Source organism: Asparagus officinalis, chromosome 1 (genome assembly GCF_001876935.1).
Source record: "Asparagus officinalis chromosome 1, Aspof.V1, whole genome shotgun sequence".
NCBI classification, from domain to species: Eukaryota; Viridiplantae; Streptophyta; class Magnoliopsida; order Asparagales; family Asparagaceae; genus Asparagus; species Asparagus officinalis.
Window position 1 is genome coordinate 6,176,502 of NC_033794.1, and position 16,734 is coordinate 6,193,235.

The window sequence follows — 16,734 nt, forward strand, 5'->3', positions numbered from 1 at the left end:
GAGCCACCTCAGGGTGGCTCGGCCAAGGCCGAGCCACCCCCTGGGGTGGCCGAGCCACCTCAGGGTGGCTCGGCATGAGCCGAGCCACCTTGAGGTGGCCGGCCACCTTGAGCTGGCCACACGTGCACACGGGCACGGGCACAGTAACGAGAGCCTATAAATAGGCCAAGGGGTTCTTCATTTCAAAGGGTTGGAAATTTTGGAGAGAGGCGAAGCCCTGCTGGATTGGAGACTCGGAACTTACAAAAGATTGAAACTTTGGGACTTCGGGGACTCACTCAGACTTGGACGATTGTTTCCTTGGTGAAACAATCCTCCCCGGCTATTATTTCCTTGGTGAAATAATACCCGTCGTACTGCATAGATCCGACCGGATCTAGATCTCGCGGTGGTCCACGGCAAACAACCCCGGCGCAGGCAAAGAACCCACCAAGCGAGCGACCGCAAAACAGGAGCTCGCGATTCGTTCGACATAAAGGAGAAAAGTTGTAATCTTTGTTTATTTTTATTTGATTTTCGTTGTAACCGGATCTTATAAAAAGACCGGATCTTTTGTAACTCAAAAAGTTGTAACTCAAGATGACAATGGAATCAATAACAAAGAAACCTACGATTTTCCACGCGAACAGACAATTTCATGAAGAAGCAAGATGGGGGAAGCTAGGTTAGCTATCCAGGTATGTGCCTTGAGCTTTTTTATGATACCATATATGAAGATGAATCCAAGGCCAGGCATTTTATAGGTAAGAGTGACTTTGGTCAAAGGGCTTTGTTGGACAATTTCATGAAGAAGCAAGATGGGGGAAGCTAGGTTAGCTATCCAGGTATGTGCTTGGTTCCGGTGCCTAACAGCTTGCACTACCAAGTCTGGTATTCTACATTCAGTTCTTCAACTCTTACTATGACCAGGGACATTATGCTGTAGGATGGACCTCTTTTATTTTGCGCACTAGGCCTAACAGTTATGTTATTATGTCGTAAAAACTTCTAGATGGTTGGTATGCCTGTATATTTTGGGTTATGATGCAGTTGCTACCTTTCTGATTTATGTTGATGCACTCTAGTACATGATGTTGAGTGATGCTTAGTGAGTGGTGCAAAGTGTGACTCAGGTTATGCTGATTCTTTTTCTAATTTCAGGTACCACATATGATTCTATGTCATGGTTGAGGTGCCCCATTAGCGTCCTTTATTGCTGGTATGACAAGCTGTCACTTTTTTAAATTAACTTGAACGGTGCAATGATGAGTGCATGCCCATATTAGATGCAATCACATGTAACTTAACAATCCTAAGGCGAGGCAGGTTCATGCTGATCTTATTCAGGGAACATATATTGCAGCCTTTGATTGTTACAGCTGCAATGTACATGCAACCTGTTTCAAGAATTTATGAGTAGCCTGAGCACTGCTTTATTTCCCCAGTTTGCACATGCATGCACAACCTGCTGCAATGATGATTGTCTAAATTTCTGATATTCTAATCCAGTAATTAATACTTGCACTGTTTTGGCGAGGCAGTCCCAACATTTACCTAATGCGCTGAGTAAACTGTATTGGAATGCAGCCAACTTTGCGTAGTAGTTGATTACTGGTGTGGGATATATGATGATGTAGACATATATCTGAGCATCTTCTTATTAGCCAAATTCAAGACTTCACAGGATTTTAAACCAAATTTCTATTTGTTACCTGATTCCTATGCCCAAGCTAGATTTTGCTGCACTACTCACCTTCCCAGACTGCTGCACACATGCTATGGATTTTTCAGCACTACCCTGTATAATCATCTCGTCAAATACATTTGTTCTGGATGTCTGTATTTCCAAACTGAGTTCTCGTTTGATACAGGTTTTCACATGTCCTTCATTTTGCATTCTTATGAAACTTGCAGTTAGTAGATATTGTTTTTTTGCACGTTTTATTACAGATATACATGAAGGGATTTACATCTCATTGATTTTCAATCTTTCCGCTGGTTTATTTTCAAACTGTTCATGCACAAGAGTACAAGCATTCTAAAGAGATTATTGCATTATTCTTATTAAGAAAGACAAGATGACAATGTTCACGACAACAACGAAAATAGTAAATATTTCTAAGACAACTAGACTTTTCTTCAAGTAATCAACTTGATGCTTTGCAAACTTCAGTTCTCTTTGCAAGTGCTTAGCTTCCAAGTTGTCTATGTCTGAGACATCACGAGAAGTTGCTTCATCGAAGTTTGCTTTACTCTTGCTGATCTCATGCTCGTATGTGCTTGCTTTTCCTTCTTTGATATCATGCTCAATTTCTGCCCATCTAAAGAATTTGCATTGCCTATTCGGGTATTTTGCGCAGCTCCAAAAGTATTTGCCCTTGTTCGGTCCATTTTTGCACAGCTTTAATGGCGTCGGTATTTGACAGTGGCACATTACCATGGCTCAGCTTGGCCTGAGAAGGAGGCTTCTTGATATATCCTATTTCAGCTCTTTGAAGATGGTTTGCAATGGTCTATGTTTTTCCAGCAGGTACCAACTATTTGTAGTGCGAAATTGGGTTACTGTGGCTATGTTTGCAAATGACTTCAGCTTACCGTTAGCAGTGCGATCCTCTTTTTGCCCGTTGGGAGATATCTTACCGTTGCCTAGTTATTATATATGTTATGGGGGGTAAGCTCACCCTCATGAGGAGATGGGTTATCTGACTTTTGGGGGACGTAACATGCCAAAGAAAAATGGCGGGAGTAAAGTGGATATATGCTATGATTTCTTTATTTGGGGCTGTTGTTCCAAACACTGCAAATGGAGCACATTATTTTCATCTCTTCAAATCTCTGCGAATCAAACAAATTATCTCAAAACTGTGAAAACCCATTGAAATGTCAAGAAATAGATTTCACAGTGTTATTTTGTTTTCTTTTTTTTTTTCCCAGAAATGTACCAAACAGCCCCCTAGTGAAAATCTTGCATCAAATAAGTGTTTGTGAAGAGAAGAGTCCAATCAAAACTCTGATCTCAAATAGATGTCTCTATGACGTATGGTAAGGGGCTGTTTGTTTGCCAAAAAAAAAAAGAGAAAACCCCTCGCCATGTCACATTTCAAGAAATCCCCTTCTGCCACGTAGGATTTTGGTTTCAACAGATTTTCAAATCACATGTTTGTTTCGTTTTGTGATTTAAATAAATAAGGGTGCCACGTAGGATTTTTAAAAAATGTGTTTTCACACCAAAAACATCTGAAAACACTTGGAAATGTCACTTCTATGAATTTTTAATTACTAAAAGCATTGTTGAAACAGTCCATGTGAATAAAACAGATTATATAAATATTAAAAACACTATTACTATTGCGGCTGATTTTCTTTTCCTTTTTTTTGTTTAAACAAACACAAAAAATGGAAAACTAAAAGCAATGTTATTATTGCGACTTTTTTTTGTGACTTGGCGGTGAAATGGGGGTGATTTCTTTGCGAAACAAAAAAAAATTGAGAAATGTCATGAAAGTTATTGAAATTATTTGAAAACTGGGTTTTCCATTTCCGATTTTTTTTGGGGAAAACAACCAAACAGACCCTAAGAGCCCGTTTGGATTGATTTTTTGGAGCTGTAAAATGGGGGAAAGCTGCCAAAAATGTCAGTTTTTTGGCAGCTTTCCCCATTTTACAGCTCCAAAAAATCAATCCAAACGGGCCCTAAGAGATATTGTGTTGGATTCCACAAGCAACATAGAGTATCTAGTTCCAAGTAGCTCAACTCAATTATTGACACGCATCCGGACTTAATTATCCGTGAATAGATCAAAGCACCAAATTAAGCTGTAGCAAACCGTCTTTCTTCCTAGGGAAAAAAAAAGCTTCATCCGTGATTGGTCTCCAAAAAGCAAGCGGTGTTATTATAATTCTAATCTACAACTTATGAGGGAGAACAAAGCTCAAAAAGAAAAAGATACGGAAAAAGGTTCAGACAAGCATTCGCTCAAAAAAGCTGGGGACGAAAGAGCCGCTACGTGTCGGCATTATCATTTTAATAGAAGCACCATATCCCGACGGATTTGTGTCATCTCCGCGATTAAAAAAGATTAGTTGAGAAATTATTACTCAGCGATCCCAGACAAATTCCTATTTTATAATATATACATATTATATATATATATATATATATATATATATACTTTTCCCCCTTATAGCTACTCACAACCATGCATTTGAATCGTGAATAATAATATTTGAATAAAAAACGTTTCCATTGCCCGGCCATCGCGAAGAGGATCGAAATCCATCAAGAAACAGATGGACCAAAAAACAAAAAGGAGGACAAAATATATGACCACATGATTTCCCTAGATATTATAAAAATACAGAAATTGGGAGAAAAAAACAAAGGTAGGTGTCTTGTTTAGCTCCGGTTTATCCGGGAGTTTTTTTTTTTTTTTAGTTCATACTTTAAGTGATGGTGGCGTATTAGGTTACCCCATACGAAGGAGCATCGCAAGTTACTAGGTTTTAAATTTGTCCTATAAAAGGAACCTGTATGTTATTAATTAGTCTGAGCGTGACATATTTTTATACTCCTTTTAGATATTTTACAGTAGAGGAATTAACTTTGTAGCGAAATGTTTTGTGCATTCATTTAAGGTAACATGTGAAGTCATAGCCAGGGATGGCTTTTATGTACCTAATTAATTAGATTACTAGTTGGTTTGATTAAGCCTTGATTGACATCCACTGATGCGGGCTAGCCTTTGAAATCAATTTAAAAGGACCTACCAGACTAAGTGCTAGGGTGGCACTACAGGCACACCCCCAGGCATACCTTGTGCCCAGTGGCGGAGCCAGGATTTTAATCCTATGGTGTCCTATAGATGCATCGGTAATGGTGGAAAATACATCATTTTAATCCTATGGTGTCCTATAGATGCATCGGTAATGGTGGAAAATACATCTCTCTCAACATAAGCCACCAAACTATCATTAATACATCTCTCTCAACATAAGCCACCAAACTATCATTAAGCTGAAAAAATTCGAACCCGCGCGCATGCTTGGTTCCTTGCGAGATTCGAACCCGCGTGCATGCTGGGTTCCTTGAAACCCTTTTCCGCTAAACCATCTATACTTTTGTTATTTTTATATGTGCTCTCTGGTAGATATTCAATTTTTACTGGTGTCCTGGGAACCCAAAGGCACCTATTCAGCTCCGCCCCTGCTTGTGCCATTTTCCTAAGTGCTACTCGTATTACTTTATTTCGTAATTGTTTATTCGCCTTTTTTAGTAATATGCAATGCTGACAAGGTCTCTGTTTGGTTACATAAACATTACTCTTCTATCATAACCGTAAATAACTCTTATTTATAGTGAGGATGCCAACATTTTATTTATTTATAGTGAGGATGCCAACATTTTTGCAGCGCAGGTGTTCAGGACCTTCAATGAGAAAGTCACTGATGAGTTCAGAGCCTGACTCACTTCGGTCTTGCAATTGTATTTAAAAAAAAAAAAAAAAAAAAAAAAAGGAACTGACTCTGATTTATGACTTCAATTTGAATTAATTCCAACAGTTTTCTGTCAACATTTATACAAAGAGTGAAAATGTGACCGGCAGGGAGTAATTCTTGGATAAAGAGTTGAAGAGATTTGGAGTTAATTAGTTTGACAGTTTTCTCAAAACTGGGTCAGGACAAGATCTGATTTTTTAAAAATCCATAACAAGTTCAAGGGGCCTTTTTAGATCTAGGAAAACTTGGGCCAAAGACTGCACAGGTTTTCCCAAACACATTTGATTCCAAAACAAATCCAAGTTGAAACTTGGTCTCCTTTTTGTTGGTTGTCTAAACATGATCTTAGGGCGTGTTTGACAATTTGTTAAAATTGAGTCAGGACTGAACCTGGTCCATTTTTAGATGCTTTTTTGTTTGATAAAACCTAGGCTAGTTATGTCCAAGTTTTTGTAGGCCAAAAAGAGCTCATTAAACTGGCCCTAGTTACCAATTTGTAATGATATTAGACCAAGACTGATCCTAACTCATTTTTTAACATATTGCCAAACACATCTAGATGGTACATAGATATTTGACAAGGCTGCACCTAACTCAATGGAGATAATTTAATATTTTTCTAAAGTTTCCTCTGTGTGTCTATGTAGTACTCTTCAGTCACATAAGCCAATAATTCAATTTTCCACTAACCAAGTTACGTATACAAATAGGAGGGTTACGCAACATTGAAGTATCATGCACATTGATTCGCCCCTTAGAGATAGCAAAGGAAGAAGGTTGTGCGTGTTAATATTGAAAAAAGTCACCTTCTCATGGAGAGGGACGATTCTATTAGAACTCTCGGGTGGTTGGTGTTCTCGGGTGAGTAATATGGTGGTGGGTCGTAAAGTTTCTGAATTTCCCCGCGGAAAGAGCATGTGATCAGTTGTAGTAAACGCTTCCATGGTGTTTTTGTTGTGTTTTTCTAGAAAAACACATTGGTGTTTGGTTTTTTCTCCCATAGTGTTTTGAAAACACCATTGTGGTTTTGAAACACTAGTTGCAATGCGTAACAATTTACACGAATAACAACCTACATGGAAAAATGATATGTATTGTAAATTGTAAATTCTCCAAGACAATCTCTATGACAAACTACAAACAAAAGTGCTGAAATTAAATTCTCCCTACATCATCAACAGAGACCCCCGACACAAACTCAGGTTACAGAACATATAAACTAGACCACCACTAAAATAGCAATCTCCAATTAGTAATCATTCTTGATTTTTCATAATTTATGCAACTCTCAACCATTATACAAGTTCGAAATTAGAAGGGGGTTAGTGGGAGTTAATCAAGGGGAGAGGAGTGAATAAATTACAAAACAATTCATATATTCAGAAAAAAAGGAAAATTAATCAGATCAAGAGTTGATAATGTTTACAGTGCATTGAGAAGGGAGGCGACGGGATCTACGGGAGACGGCGACGAGATCTGGAAGCGACGACGATGGCGGAAGGGTTCAAATCTGAAGCTTGGGCGACGTCGACAACCACGCCATGATGGCGACGAGATCTAGAAGTGACGGCAACGGCGGAAGGGTTCAGATCTGAAGCTTGGGCAACGGCGATGACTGACCACGGCGATAGGAGACTGCAACGGTCACGGCGACGACCACGACGACAACGATTTGGGTGACATGGCGACGACCAAGGTTTGGGCGACGGCGACGCTCGGATCTGAGAGCTTGGGACGATTTTTTGGGGGAAATGAAAATAACGACCCTTAAACACCTATTTGTTATTTTGAGAAACCCGTTGAAAGTTTGGTTTTGTTGTGGTTTTGGACTGAAAAACAAAGTGGTTCCCAAACTCATTTTTTAAACAAAACAAAAACGCCACAAACGCAGCGGTTACCAAACACAACCAAATAGTTAATTTTCCTGTTGTGAAACCGTGGATGCAGAAGTATCTGGTAAACCCTATTAAAAATTTATGTGTTATGTTGTTGCGTACTCTATATTTTGTGGTGCTCGTTTGCGTGCTTCACAATACTGAATACAACAATATATTTTCTTGAATGGAAAATGAAAATGAGTGGAATTCACGGATACATGTGAGTTACATCAAGATCAAACTTCAGTTAAGCAAGCAAAGTATTGTTTATTGTTCTTCATTCGTTGATGGTCCAAATCTTATCATCCCTTTTTTGTGGGAACTATAATACATGTTCGTTAGGAACCGGAGCAAGAAAACTAGTCGCCGTTCTTGGGCTTAGTCCATACTGTTAAATAAAGCCCAAGTCTGAATGATTTGATGGGCCCCTCTGACCTTTTCCGTCCTTTATTACTTTCACGTAGCTGATCCATAAGTTAAATACCGTGAGTCATGACAATCTTTGAAGGAAGAGAGAAAGAGAGGGGGAAAAACCAGTGTAAACTTATTTTTAGGTAATAAATTATTTTTATTTGAGAAAGAATGGCATAAAATTTCATCTGACCAAAATTTCAGACTCTGATTGCACTTCCCGGGTTGAGTCTGATAGAAAACTTTCAATAGATTGCAAACACGAGAATTTCCCCTGAGTTTTCTCATATGACATGCACATGCTAATCTCGGATCGTTTTTCATCCTTAGTATTTTGTTGAATTTACTACTAATCACACTACATCCCAATTACATTTTAAAATAGAATTATGATTGGTTTAACAACATATTCAACGAACACTTAACAACAAAAAAGTTTTAAAATTAGTTTGCGAGCGCCTTATAAGAAACATTGGGAGGAAGTTCTCACACGTTTGCATAGTAGAAGTCACTCAAGTGCAACTTTTACAAACTTTAGGGATACAAGTGGTGCCGAAATCAAGTGAGGGTATATAAGCGCAAAGTGAGGGAAACTATTAAGGTTTCAAAGCGCTAAAACAAACACTGCTATGAGGGTATTCTCGTAATTATCCACAAAGCAAGGCCTATTTCAGTAAAATCCGAATCCAACATTTTGAATAGCTTTTAATTCGACGGAGACACCGAGCCTCCGAAGAGAGCAGTTGAGCTTCTCGATTCAATCGAATCCCCCTCCAATCTCTAAAACCCTAATTTTTTACCTCCATTTCCACTCTCAATTTCTCTCTCCCTCTCAAATTTACCGATCAATGGCTCAGCTCGTTTCGACTCCTTCCGTCAACGCGTCGTCTTCTCTCCTAAACCCTAGCTCTGCATCTAAGCTTAAACCCTCGTCCATTCCTTCCAGATTTCGTGGAGCTCAGAGGAGAGAGGGGAAGAGAAGCAATGGGAGTTCTCGTTCTCGAGTTGAAGCCGTAGCCAGTAGGATCTCCACTCTGCTTCCAGTTTCGCCTGATGATTTGCTCAAGGTCCATCTCATTTTCCTCTAATTTCTCTTTAGCCCCAAAATTTTATTGTTAAAATTTCGATTTTGGGACATAAAATCTACTATTTTCTACCTTTTGAAGTGATATAACTCAATGTACTTAAATGCGTATTCATATGGTGATCTTGATGTATCACGATGCCTTGCAGTAGAATTAAAAGAGAAAGATTCCAACTTTTATAATTGCATAGCGTTCTTGGCTAGCATTTTACTGAAGCTTCCTTGTTTAGGTGATATACTCAATGTACTCGGAAGTATTGATGAGCTTATGTTACTTTTGGTTGTTCTTATTCTGAAATCTATCTCTCTTATTATTGTTATTATTTTTCTGTATATAAAGTTGAGATATTGGCATGTTTTTCATGGAAAAGAATTAAACAGGTTGCCTTTATGATTAGGGGGTCATATCATTTTGTTTTGAAAATTTGATGATAGACTTTCCTTGCTCATTTTCTTAATATTCACAAAAATCCATATGAGCCCCTAGCTTGCAATTAAGTTGAATTAATTTGAGATGCAGTATATACATGATCCACCATCGACAAGAAGTCTTTGTTTTCTCAAAAATTTCTGGGCTCACGGCATTAGTATTGTTGCAGGCAGATGAGGAATTTCAAAAGCTTAAGACTGTTCAGCAGCGTGGTAATGAGTCTCTTAGTGTGTGGTCCAATCCAAATGTGAGGCGCAAGACTAAAATAGTTTGCACCATTGGACCATCCACCAACACAAGAGAGATGATATGGAAGCTTGCAGAAGCCGGTATGAATGTTGCCAGGCTTAATATGTCCCATGGAGACCATGCTTCTCACCAAAAAGTCATCGATCTCGTGAAGGAGTATAATGCTCTATGCAAGGACAATGTGATTTCAATCATGCTTGATACTAAGGCAAGTCTCTTCTCATGGTTCTTTCCTTTTGAAGGTCTATGGTGATTTTTCTTCAGATTTTCTTTATTCCATGAACCTTGATGCTTGAGTCCTTAAATAAACCTCGTGATAGAACTAATTTTTTGATGTTGCATTGCACTATGTGTAACAAGGAATCAAAGTTTGTGTGCCTCAAGAGTTTGTTAGTGTCAGTTTATTTATTTGTTCCCTGCTCCAAATCAGTCCATGTATCGTGATTGAGTAAATCATTTATCTTTTTCTTGTTACAATTTTCAGGGCCCAGAGGTTAGGAGTGGTGACCTGCCACAACCAATCAACCTAGTAACTGGTCAAGAGTTCACCTTCACAATAAAAAGAGGGGTCAGCACTGATGATTCTGTTAGCGTGAACTATGATGACTTTGTTAATGATGTGGAAGCTGGTGATATGCTTCTTGTAGATGGTATAAACATTTTCTATTTTTTCTTGTTCATACTTTTAACATAAAAATATATGAGGCTTAAGTACACGGAAAATGGACTTGGTAATATGAAATCGCATGCATAAGTAGATTGCTGAAGGTCATTAATAGGCATGTGTAACAAAATATAGGTCTTGTGTAGTTTAAAGCAAAACCCAATTGTTTCGCCATTCAATTCGCATCATTGTATGTACTTCACTCTGTACTTTCACTTACATTCTGTTAACTCAAGTTGATATGTGTAGCATCTTTGACTGGTCTCATTGAGTATCATGTTTGGTTAACTCCATTTGTGATATTCATTCAAGTGATCAACTGAGTTGCTAGTCAGAAATATTTTCTTCCATCAAACAAGAGTATTTCAAGCATTGTAGAGTCAGTTTTGTGTGTAGCATGGGAATGATTGAATAAACATAAATATGTTGTTCTTCAATGTGTTGCATATAGGGGTGCTAAACCGTATCCGTATCCGAGGAAATATCCGTAACCGTATCCGTTAGGATACGGATATGGAATTTGCACTGCACAATGAAGCCACCAGCATAAAGGTCAGTAAAATGTAGTGGTTTTTGCAAATTTATTAACCAAGAGAAATCATAAGAGACTTGGATAAAATTGAAAGTGACAACGAACTCGTCCAAAATATGGAAACCAACTTCAAAGAGTACAATACAAAGTTGCGTACCCATGAAATTGCAGCACAATTTCTATATCTTAGTAATAGACAATTAAGAAAGAAATCCTGAAAATAGATTTAATAAGATTATTTTCAACAGAAATGGATGTCCAGAAGAGCGAGTAGTGATCCATTAGAAGATAGAATAAGAAATGCGTGGATGAGTAGGAAGCTAGACTAGCCAAAATGAGGACAAAATAAAGGGAGAACATGGGCATGTGAACCAGAGATCATTGAGTGTGTTAGTTAGAAGTTGTAGGGTCGTAGTCGGTGGAGCAAAAAGAATTGGGAGCTGTAGGGTCGTAGTCAATGGAGCAACAAGAATTGGGAGTTGTAGGGTCGTAGTCAATGGAACAACAAGAATTGGGCCATAGCTACATGAACATGTATTGAGATAGTTCAAGAAGATATCAAAGTGTTAATTTAACAAAGAAGATGACTTTAGAGAAAGCATGAGGATGGATTCAAGATTAGGGGTGCTAAACCGTATCCGTATATGAGGAAATATCCGTAACCGTATCCGTTAGGATACGGATATGGTTACTCAAATCTATAACCGATAGGATATAACCATCCGTTAGGATACGGATATGGTTACTCAAATCTATAACCGATAGGATATGGTTATAGATATGGTTTTATAGTGAAATATCTGTATCCGTATCCGAAATATTCGAATACGTATTAGTCATACTCTTACGATAGTTTCGATTCTTAGATTATGGATTTGTGGTTTTGATGATCAAGATGTCTAATCTTAACTTTTCAGTTATAATGAACACATTAACGAACTATTTTGTATCACATGAGCTATGTTTTTCTCAATACTATATAGCTTTTTCATATCCGTTTCGTATCTGCATGCATATCCGCTTATATATCCGCATGTATATCTGTAACTGTATCCGATTTTAGCGGATATGGATATGAATTTTCCTTACCGAGTTATATCCGTATATGTATACGTATTCGAGATGAGTAAGCGGATATGGATATGGTAGGCATCATATCCGAGCTGTATCCGGACCGAGTACACCCCTAGTTGCATACCACCCATTTTCATCGTCTGTAATCCATTTTGTTTATGTTTAGACTAGAGGGTTTAACTTCTAAAACAAGACAGTGCAGAAAGGGACACATTACTATTTACTAGCGATTTAACAGGTGAATTGACCAAGTTTGATGCTTAAGACAATAAGAGAGAGAAAATAAGAATACACAAGTAGAAGTCGACACATGCCAATGCCCAATGGGCATTAGCATGAAGTCGGTTGCAATCTATAAGAGTGAATTCTGCAAAAAGAATTCGTAAGTTGAAACATCATCATTGTGGAGATATGTCAGATTATGTATTTCCCTTTCTCTGATACTAGTAAATCTTCTATGAAATCTACTAGCTGCTCTTTTTCTTGTCATGATTCTAAGTATCTACTTTCACTTTTGATTCTTCTAGGAGGAATGATGTCTTTGATGGTGAAATCCAAAACCAAAGATGATGTGAAATGTGAAGTTGTTGATGGAGGTGAACTCAAGTCTAGGCGGCATTTGAATGTTCGTGGAAAAAGTGCTACATTGCCATCAATCACTGGTGAGGAATAGGATAAGTTCATGATACACATTATCTCTTAATTCTCACTCTAAATTTCTCCAAATTCTTGGTTTTTAACATGCTTTCTATTTACACATATAAGATTGTTTTATCTTTTGCAGAAAAGGATTGGGATGACATTAAGTTTGGGGTAGAAAACAAAGTAGATTATTATGCAGTTTCCTTTGTAAAAGATGCTGACGTTGTGCATGAATTGAAAGAATATCTGCAAAGTGAGTACCTAATTCTATGTTTAATTATCAACACTTTCTGTGCTTGTTCCTAAGAGTACAATTTTTGGTGACTTTTCACTGGTAACTGGAGCTCTTTTATATTTCAAATTGGCAGGCTGTGATGCTGATATACATGTAATTGTGAAAATAGAAAGTGCTGATTCCATCCCAAATTTGCATTCTATAATTACGGCATCTGATGGTGTAAGAATCTGACTATATGATGCATTTCTTATATTGCTAATTTACAATAATATTTATATGAAGAAAACAATATGTATATCTGATTATCTGGACACAGCTTTGCTCAATCTGAACATTTTATATAACTAGACCAAATATCAGCAGAAAATTCTCTTATTAAGATTTTTTTTCTTTTTCAAAGCAATTAATTTGTCACCTTTTATTGAACTTTCCTTAAGTTAACCATCTTTCGTCTTTCAAGATTCTTGTTATAAGGAATTATCAGATCTTCACCTTGTAACTTTTTTAGCTTTAACGTGTGACTGCAACATTGATTCCTTTTGTCTCTTGTCATCTTTGCAGGCTATGGTAGCTAGGGGTGACCTTGGTGCTGAACTGCCTATTGAGGAGGTTCCTTTGCTGCAGGTACTTGTTTCCTCTAGCGAATCACAATCTTAGTGAGATTAAATGCCGACTTTCAGACTTGTTCAGTTACTGATATTCACAATATATAGTTTCTTTTACTACAGACTGAATTTGGAGATTTACTGAACTAGCTAACATGATTGTCTCTTGACTGCATCAACATATTAGTGATATCTTTTATTCTCTCAAGTGCAGGAAGAAATCATTGGAATGTGCAGGAGCATGGGAAAAGCTGTTATTGTTGCAACAAACATGCTGGAAAGCATGATTACTCATCCCATGCCAACCAGAGCAGAAGTTTCAGATATTGCAATTGCTGTTCGTGAGGGTGCCGATGCAGTCATGCTTTCTGGAGAGACTGCTCATGGAAAGTGAGAGGATCAATTTTTTTAGAATAAAGGATAATTCCTTTTCTTTTGAAAATGTCATCTTTCTTCTCTTCCATCTTTTTCCCTTTCAGGTACTTGTAAAAGTATCCAACCTGTAATAGTATCCAACATAGAGAAAACAGCATTTTAGGTTTCTATTCTTCGAAAGACAGGCTTTAGTTAAAATTCTTAAATTCAAATAAAAATCTGCTTGATGGCTGTATAAGGATGCTGAAAACTTTCTGTGATCAGTAGTATTTGTCAACATTTTCTATAAATCCATAAATTCGAAAGACAGGCTTTTCAATTGCATCATTCAAGTTTTATATTTTCTGTCTTCTATACTGCATTAATGCACGCATTTTTTCTGAAGTAGTATTTCTTGGATTAATTTTTTTCTTAGCTTTATCTCTATAATTATATTCACGACTCATGTGTGCATTTTTTTAGTCAATACCCAGTGTGAAAATGATGAATGGTTGACTTTGGTTATACCCATTCAATCATTGATAAACAACTTTTGCATCTGTTAACAGCTATTTGCATGACCCTTTGCAGGCACCCATTGAAAGCTGTAAAGGTTATGCACACAGTAGCTTTAAGGACTGAAGCTACGCTGGATGGGTCAGAAAAACCAGCTAATCTTGGACACGCATTTAAGGTTAAAGCAAGATATCCTATGTGCAATAATTTTGCTTGTTCACAGCTTCATTTCTTTCTTCTTTTATTTTATTTATTTATTTATCATTTCAGTTCACGTTCTTGAACTCGAGCTTTATTTTATTTTATTTTATTTTTTCTTGCAGAACCACATGAGTGAAATGTTTGCTTACCATGCAACAATGATGTCAAACACTCTGGGCACATCAACCATAGTGTTCACAAGAACGGGATTTATGGCAATCCTACTTAGTCATTTTCGACCCTCTGGCACTATTTTTGCCTTCACTGATGAGTGCGTGTGAAATAACTCCGGTTGTTTTTATGCTAGTTAATTCCTCTAGTTTAACTTTCTTAAACTTTGACTTTGCCTTTGCAGAAGGTTGTGTGACTAGCACCAATCACTTTCTTTTTCTTGTACTTTGTACGTTTATTAAGTAGAACATTGAAACTGAATTTTGATTATGACATAGGGAGAGAGTGAGACAAAGGCTAGCCTTGTATCAAGGGGTGTGTCCAATCTATATGCAATTTTCAGATGATGCTGAAAAGACATTTGCCGAGGCTCTTTCTTATTTGCAGGTAACTTGTAGCTGGGTATCTTCAAGTGCTTTTTCAATTTCAACATCTAGATTAGTTTATTCATGACATATAACAATAATACTATATGGTAGCTATTTTTTGTTTATCTTAAGTATGCTTCTTGATGTAGTCCTCATTGGACGAAAGTCTTTCTTGTAGTTTGTCTGAACTCTCATGGATTATAGAAACTTCCATTTCTAACCTTGAGATTCTAGATGCTTGGATATTTTTTTTTCCTGTAAAAAGGTTGGCACTAGTTAGATATTACCGCTCATCCATTCTATATTAGTTATTAATAATATTATGATACGTTGGAAGCAATTAAGAAGCAATTAAGAAGGATATGATACCGGTCAACGGATAGCCGGCCTCGAAATATTTGTGATAAAGGCTTTATTGTTATTAAACAGATTAAAGTAGATCTTCACAATATGCAGGTCTTGGCCTTTTCTGCATTCTAATTTCCGAGTACTACTTGAGAACAGATATGAATGCTCACATCATACCCTTCTAATTGTGCTGTTTCGAACTGTGGGAATGTTCTGCAGGAACATGGAATGGTGAAGCAAGGCGAGGAGGTAGCTCTCGTTCAGAGTGGAAGACAACCCATCTGGAGATCGCAATCGACGCACAATATCCAGGTCAGGCAGGTGTAGCTCACTCGAGTGTGAAGCCTTTTTGTCTCGAGTTGCACACGAAAGAGATCGAATTAATTTGTTCATTCTTAGAGTTTTGAGTTGATATCCACATTCTAGGGATTGGTTTCTTATCCTTTCAATTTTGTGTATTCTGTATTACGTGCTTAGTTGTGTGTAATGAGGTGACTGTTTGGAATCCGTTGTTGATTTATTGTGCATCAGATTTTGTTCTACGTGAATAAGATACCACAATTCTTTAATTTCACTCTGTTGTTTTATTCCTGTTACGGATGTTGCTTTATACGGTAAGGTTTGAGCCATGACTTTCAAGACCCGAAGTTTTTTTAAGCATGTCAATAACGGATTTGTTCAAAATTTTAAACTTTTGGGTTCAACAATTTTTGGTAATTTCAGCAATGAATCAGTATTAAGGATTCCAACTGGGGCTAATTCTATTGGGAAAACACTTTATACATTGGAAGCAATTAAGAAGGATAGGATATTTATAGATTTAAGGATTAGTTTTTTTTTTCTTCCTCTTTTCATATTTGGGTATTTATAGATTTGTGAATTTTTACCTTTCACGATTATTCATGGATAATGTTTTGGCTTTAGCGAGAGAAACCTCTTTACTAAAGTTCTTTCCTAATGCAAACACAATTCAACGAGACCCAACGCACATCAAACACTCATAGGGGAGTAGTAATTCTACTGCAATTAATATTAGTAACCCTAGGATCAACTCTCTTCCCTATATAAAGTTACAAACCAGAGAGCAACTAGTTTGCGTTATCATGAAACCTAGATTCATATTCATACCTCCCCCCATACTTCTTCTTTTTTGCGAACAATATGATGGAGAAAAACAAGGCCAGCAGAGTGATACTCGAAAGCGAAGAAGGCGTACGGTTTGAAGTCGATAAGCCTCTGGCGATGCAATCGGAGACGGTCACTTGATCGCGAGGGCGAAGGCGCGAGCGTCGTGCGGTTGCTGTGTCGGTCCAGTTCTATCGACCATCGTCGAGTTCTGGAATATACGAGCGGCGAAGGTGGCGAAAGCGATGGCGACGAGGTTGAGGCTGTGGTACTCCAGCTTCGCGGGTAACGTTGAAGAGCTGATGGAGATTGTGAACGCGTCGAACTATCTTAATTGCTACGAGTTGATTAGTTTTACGCGCAAGGCTGT

The 16,734-nt window shown here is 37.6% G+C and overlaps 1 protein-coding gene across 1 annotated transcript; it reads left to right on the forward strand.

Moving 5' to 3' along the window:
• Nucleotides 8,460-15,814, forward strand: LOC109847295 (plastidial pyruvate kinase 2-like). Its single transcript, XM_020416532.1, has 12 exons — nt 8,460-8,830; nt 9,447-9,734; nt 10,011-10,176; nt 12,324-12,458; nt 12,581-12,691; nt 12,807-12,895; nt 13,238-13,300; nt 13,496-13,671; nt 14,227-14,329; nt 14,475-14,623; nt 14,802-14,910; nt 15,459-15,814. Exons 1-12 carry the CDS (start codon nt 8,612-8,614, stop codon nt 15,564-15,566), a joined length of 1,716 nt encoding a protein of 571 aa, XP_020272121.1. The 5' UTR covers nt 8,460-8,611; the 3' UTR covers nt 15,567-15,814.